Below are 5,961 nucleotides of genomic sequence, written 5' to 3' on the forward strand. Positions count from 1 at the left end.
GCAATTTGGTGTAGGGTGGGTTGGGACTATCATGGGCCCTGGGGCAGTTTGGGGCGGGGGTGGGGCTGGGACTGTCATGGACTGGGGAGCAGTTTGGGACTTGTCAGCAGGGGGGTGTAGTTTGGGGTATAGTGGGTCAGGACTGTTGGGGCAGGGTGAGCCAGGATTGTCAGGGGAGCGGGGGACTGTGGAGGAGACCCGGGGTCCTTGGAGGGCTCTGGGGAGCCATGTTGCTCAGCTAGGGATGCGCAGGGGTGGTGGTGGTGGGGGCATCCCAGGGGGTCTCACCCCCTGTCCTCCTAGAAGGACGAGGTTTATTTGAACCTGGTGCTGGATTTCGTGCCGGAGACGGTGTACCGCGTGGCCCGGCACTTCTCCAAGGCCAAGCAGACCATCCCGGTCATCTATGTCAAGGTAAGGTGGGGTCAGGGGATGTGGGGGGAAACTCCCTGCCCCCCCTCGCTGTGCTGACCGCCCATCCCCTGGTGCCCACAGGTCTACATGTACCAGCTGTTCCGCAGTCTGGCCTACATCCACTCACAGGGTGTCTGCCACCGTGACATCAAGCCCCAGAACCTGCTGGTTGACCCTGACACGGCTGTGCTCAAGCTCTGCGACTTCGGCAGGTGACGCCCAGCCCCTTGTGCGAGGGTTCCTCCCCACCGACACTCGTGCCCAGCCCCTTGTGCAAGGGTTCCTCCCCTATCATGTCAGAGGTGGTATGAGAGCCAGGCCAGTGGGTCGCCTCCCTCTGCTCCCCGTGGCTGGGCCCTTGTGCTCTGGCTCATGCCCCCGATTCTCCTGCAGTGCCAAGCAGTTGGTGCGGGGCGAGCCCAATGTCTCATACATCTGCTCCCGCTACTACCGGGCCCCCGAGCTCATCTTTGGTGCCACCGACTACACGTCCAACATAGGTAAGAGCACCCCCATCCTGCCCCTGCCTGCCGGGCTGGGAATCCAGGCATCCTGATACCCTGCCCTGTCCACAGATATCTGGTCGGCGGGCTGCGTGCTGGCCGAGCTGCTGCTGGGACAGCCCATTTTTCCTGGGGACAGCGGTGTAGACCAGTTGGTGGAGATCATCAAGGTAGGTGGAGAACTGAGGCATCCGGGTCCTGTTGCACTGCCAGTACCCAGGTGCTCATCCTTTCAAGCCCATTCCTTTCCAAGAGCAGAAAGAACCCAAGCGTCTTGCTCGCCATTCCCCTCCCAGAACCCAGGAATCCAGGCCCAGCTGCCCGTTCTCCTGGGCCCTGTTCCTTTCCAAGAGTAAAAGGAGAACCCAGGCATCTGGGTCCCCGTTCCCTTCCTGGATCCCAGGAGTCCAGACTCCCAGCTGCCTGTTCTGGACCTTGTTTCTTTCAAAAAGCAAAGAGAAAACCCGTGTCTGGGGTTTTTAGTTGCCCGTCCTTCCAAAGCCTATTCCTTTCCAAGAACAGAAAGAGAACCCAGGAGTCCAGGTACCCATTCCTCTCCCAGAACCCAGGTATCTGGGATACCAACCTGGACCCCGTTCCTTTCCAAGAGCAGAGAGGGAACCCAGGCATCTGGGTCCCTGGAACCCAGGCATTCAGGCTCCTAGCTGCCTGTTTTCCTGGACCCTATTCCTTTCTAAGAGCAGAAAGAGAACTCGGGTGCCCAGGCTCCCAGCTGCCCATACTGCTGGACCCCATTTCTTTCCAAGGGCAGAGAGAGAACCTAGGAGTCTGGATCCTTGGCGTCTGGGCTTCCATATGCCTATTTTCCTGAACCCTGTTCGTTCAAGAGCAGAGAGAGAACCCAGCTGCCTGGGCTCTCAGCCGCCCATCTTGCTGGGCCCTGTTCTTCTCAAAAAGCAGAAAGAACCCAGACATCCAGGTCCCTGTTCCCCTCTTGGAACTCAGGCATCCGGGCTCTCAGCTGTCTGATATCTTGGACCCCATTCATTTCCGAGAGCAGAGAGAGAACCCAGGCATCTGGGCGGTGGTGGGGGTTGGTGTGACAGGTCCCCCCTCTCCCCACCAGGTGCTCGGGACACCCACACGGGAGCAAATCCGGGAGATGAACCCCAATTACACAGAGTTCAAGTTCCCCCAGATTAAGGCCCACCCCTGGGCCAAGGTAGGTGGGGGGAAGGGTATGGGGGGGGGGGTCTGGTGCCCCCACCCTGATCCCCCATGCTCCCCCAGGTGTTCAAGCCACGCACACCAGGTGAGGCGGTGGCACTGTGCGCCCGCCTGCTAGAGTACACACCGGCCACGCGCCTCTCGCCCCTGGCGGCCTGCGCTGATCCCTTCTTCGATGAGCTGCGTGAGCCGGGTGCGCGCCTGCCCAGCGGCCATGACCTGCCCCCCCTCTTCAACTTCAGCCCTGTGGGTGAGTGCAGGGGGGGAGGGAGGGGGAGCTGGCCCCCCGGACCCCCCAGCCTGACCCCCACCATGTTTCTCTGCAGAGCTCGCCATCCAGCCTGTGCTCAACGCTACCCTGGTACCCCCCCACGCCCGGGTGCTGGGGGGATGTGTGGCTCCCCAAGGTGAGTGGCCAGCTGCATTGGGTATTTTGAGGGGCAGGGATCCCTGAGTGCCCCCTGACCCTGCCTCCACCCCTAGGTGAGGGGCGCCTGAGCGGCGACAGGAACCAGCTGGGTGACGGCGCGGGACCCATCGCCAGCACCTCCTGAGGGGCTCTGGGGCCGGCCTCCCCCCTGCCTCCCAACTGAACTGTGAAGGGGGCGAGGGTTTAGCATCCCTTCCAATGACCCCTTGGCCCAGCTGCTGCCTTGTGGGGGGTGAGGGGGAAGGTCTCTGTCTGCCCCCCATTTTAAAGTCCCTTTCAGTTTTAAGCCTCTCCCCCAGGTGCCCCCGGAGCCGGTGGGGGGAAACTATGGCCGTGCCCCCCACAACTATGGGGGGGCCCCTCATGCTCTGGACCCCAATGGGAGTTTTATGTCCCCGCCCACCCCTTTTGTAAATACACCCCTGCCCCCTCCTTTTATGGATCGCTGTGTAAATAGTTGATTTTTTTCTTATTGCCTCCCCCCCCACCCCCCCTGCTGCCCCCAAATGAGCTGGAGGGGGGGTGGCCTGTGGCCCCATTAGCCCTTTTCTTAGACTTGGCTGTGTACAGACCCCTTCAATAAATTATTGGCATGACCCGAGGCAGCCTGTGCTGGGAGACTTATGGGGGGCAGCTGGTTTTTGAGGGGAAGGGGCTGAGAGGCACTTTCTGGACCCCACCCATCTGCAAGGAGAGGCTGGGTGAGGTGCAGCCCTGCCCTTGCTTCCTGGGGTAAGGAGAAGGCAACACCCCACCTTGCCTTATTTTGCTGTAGCATAGGATGCCTGGGCCCCACTGGGGACGTGAGGAGGGGCTGCAGGGCAGGGCAGGACTTGTGGGGGAGAGGGGGATCCCTGCTCCTTCTATCGCTAAACTAGGCCCCATGATGGGCTCCAGTGCCCCCCGCCCCTGGTCCTTGGGAGTCCCTGCCACCCTCTCGAGGGGCACAGATACCCTGACCCCAGCGCAAGGGGCTGAAACCAGAATCTTTATTTACAGTGGGGGGAGGGGGCGAGGTGCGGGGGGGAGGGGAGGCCCCCCAGTCCGGCCCTATACGAAAGCGTTGACCTGCAGAGCGTCCAGCTGGAGGTTGCCCTCAAAGGCTGCCTGGTAGATCTCGATGGTCTCAGCCAGTGGCAGTGGCTCGGCTGTCTCAATGATGGCAATGGCCTCCCCAAACTCGGTGCACATGATGGTCTGGGTGGGTGGTGCAGTGACAGGCGCAGGGGGGGTGGGCACTGTGGCATGGGTGCGGCGGTGGCTGCGCAGGTTGGATAGTGTCTTGAAGGCTTTGGGGCAGAGCGGGCAGCGGTGCGGGCGCTCGCCTGTGTGTGTGCGCCGGTGCTCAGCCAGGTGCATGGCCTGCACAAAGGCCTTGGGGCAGAGTGGGCAGCGGTAGGGGCGCTCACCTGTGTGCAGGCGCCGGTGCTCCTGCAGGTGTGTGGCCTGGCGGAAGGCCTTGGGGCAGTCAGGGCAGGGGAAGGGGCGTTCACCTGTATGTGTGCGCTGGTGCAGCCGCAGCCCTGAGGCTGCCCCAAAGCTCTTGGTGCAGAGCGGGCACTGGTGCGGCCGGAGCCCCGCGTGGCAGCGCTGGTGCCGGCTCAGCCCGCTCCAGTTGGCAAAGGCCTTGCCACACAGCACACAGGCCAGGCGGCGCTGCCCACCCCGTGCCCGCTGCACCACTCCTGCTGCCACATCTCGGCGGCACCGCTCACGCGGGCCATGCAGGCGCCGGTGCTGCTGGAGGTTGGAGGACTGCGTGAACCGCTTGTGGCACACATCGCACTGGTAGGGCCGCTCGCCGGTGTGTGTGAGGTGGTGGCGTGCCAGATTGGCCTGTGAGGCAAAGGTCTTGCCGCACTCGCAGCACTGGAAGGGGCGCTCACCTGTGTGTGTGCGCAGGTGATTACGCACGTGTACCAGCTTCTTGAAGGGCTTCCCGCATGTGGGACAGGGGTGCTTACGTTCCAGTATGTGCACCAGGCGCCGGTGCCGTACCAAGCGTGGATGGCTGGAGAAGGCCTTGCCGCACTGCGGGCATGGGAAGGTGCCTGGTGTGGTGGCGGGCAGTGGTGCTGGTGTGGGGTCTGGTGGGCGTGGGCGGGCTGGTGGCGAGCCGCTGTTGCCGGCATGGGTTCGGCGGTGGTAGAGGAACTTGGTCATGTTGCTAAAGGCCTTGCCGCAGGCACAGCGGTGCAGCGGGTTGGCCGTGTGGCTGCGCCGGTGCCCCACTAGTGTCATTTCGGTGCCGAAGCCCAGGCCACAGTCCACGCAGAGGTAGCGGGCCTCACCCGTGTGGAGCCGCAGGTGCTGCTCCAGTGATGCTGCTTTCTTAAAGACCTTACTGCAGCGTGGACACTCATGTGTGCCATCAATGTGGGCGCGCTGGTGCGCCACCAGCCGGTTGGCTGTACTGAAGACCCGTGGGCACTCAGTGCAGGTGAACTCCTCCCCCGCTGCTGCAGGCGCTAGCACATCCGGGGGTTCGGGTGGCGCTGGTGCTGGGCTGGCTGGCTCAGGCTTGGGGGCCTCGGGGGCGGCTGGCTCGCTGCTCTCCTTCTCAGTCTCAGTGAAGTGCTCGCCCTGGTGCTCCAGGAGCTCCTCAGGGGTGGGGAAGAGCCCGGCACACTCGGAGCACTCGTAGGGGTGCACAGGTGGCATGGGCGTGTGGCTCTGGCGGTGCGCGAGCCACAGCTCAGGCGAGGGGAAGAGCTCTTGGCACTCACCGCACTGGTAGCGGATCTGGCCAGGGGCAGGGGCGGGTGTGGGCTGGTGTGCTGGCGCCGGGCGCGGGTGCTGGCTCTGGTGGGCCAGGAGCTCGTCCGGGGACAGCAGGACGCGGCCGCAGTCCAGGCACTGGTAGTGGGGGTCAGGTGGGGGGGCAGGATCACCCAGGTGGCTTTGCTGGTGCAGCACCACCTCCTCCAGCGTGTTGTAGAGCAGACCGCACTCGGAGCACATGTACTGGTGCTGGAAGAACAGCCCCGGTGCCAGCTCCTCCGCCATGCTGCTGCCTGCAGGGCCCGGGGGCAGCCATCAGTAGCGGGTGGGGGCTGTGGTGCCCTCCTCCCACCGTTAGCCAGAATTGAAAGGAAAATGGGCCCAGGGAGGACTGACTAGGTCTGGGGGGTAACTACATGCACGGGCTGGGGGCTGTTACCAGACCCTGGGGGCCTAGAGCTGGCTGGCAGCTGGGTCATTCGGGGGTGGGGGTGGGAGGCAGGCAGGGGGAGCTGGTTCATGAAGTGCGGGACGCCATAGGGAGGTATTGCAATCTGGGGAGGGAAGCTTATGCTGGGGGTGGAGTATTACCCGGCCGCGCGGGGGTGTGGCTGAAGCCAGGCCCGGTGAGCGGGGGCTATTCCGGGCCAGGAAATGGTTCATGGGGCGGGGGGCTGGGGCCTGGGGGGCTTGTTACAGGCCAGG

The 5,961-nt window shown here is 63.7% G+C and overlaps 2 protein-coding genes across 2 annotated transcripts; one reads left to right on the forward strand and one right to left on the reverse strand.

Moving 5' to 3' along the window:
- The first annotated feature begins 31 nt into the window (after nucleotides 1–31).
- Nucleotides 32–3,138, forward strand: GSK3A (glycogen synthase kinase 3 alpha). Its single transcript, XM_006038853.3, has 9 exons — nucleotides 32–46; nucleotides 304–414; nucleotides 496–626; nucleotides 808–914; nucleotides 990–1,087; nucleotides 2,005–2,100; nucleotides 2,169–2,355; nucleotides 2,432–2,512; nucleotides 2,589–3,138. The coding sequence occupies exons 1-9, from the start codon at nucleotides 32–34 to the stop codon at nucleotides 2,657–2,659; spliced, it is 897 nt and encodes a 298-aa protein (XP_006038915.1). The 3' UTR covers nucleotides 2,660–3,138.
- Nucleotides 3,139–3,456: 318 nt separating this feature from the next.
- Nucleotides 3,457–5,955, reverse strand: ZNF526 (zinc finger protein 526). The gene has a single exon (XM_006038849.3). The coding sequence runs from the start codon at nucleotides 5,539–5,541 to the stop codon at nucleotides 3,586–3,588; it is 1,956 nt and encodes a 651-aa protein (XP_006038911.1). The 5' UTR covers nucleotides 5,542–5,955; the 3' UTR covers nucleotides 3,457–3,585.
- Nucleotides 5,956–5,961: the final 6 nt, after the last annotated feature.

Source organism: Alligator sinensis, unplaced genomic scaffold, assembly GCF_000455745.1.
Source record: "Alligator sinensis unplaced genomic scaffold, ASM45574v1 scaffold1575_2, whole genome shotgun sequence".
Classification (NCBI taxonomy): domain Eukaryota; kingdom Metazoa; phylum Chordata; order Crocodylia; family Alligatoridae; genus Alligator; species Alligator sinensis.

Coding starts and splice junctions, on each gene's coding strand:
- GSK3A (XM_006038853.3), top strand. Junction 627..807: donor AAGCTCTGCGACTTCGGCAG/GTGACGCCCAGC, acceptor ATTCTCCTGCAG/TGCCAAGCAGTTGGTGCGGG. Junction 1,088..2,004: donor AGTTGGTGGAGATCATCAAG/GTAGGTGGAGAA, acceptor TCTCCCCACCAG/GTGCTCGGGACACCCACACG.
- ZNF526 (XM_006038849.3), bottom strand. CDS start 5,541: ATGGCGGAGGAGCTGGCACCGGGGCTGTTCTTCCAGCACCAGTACATG.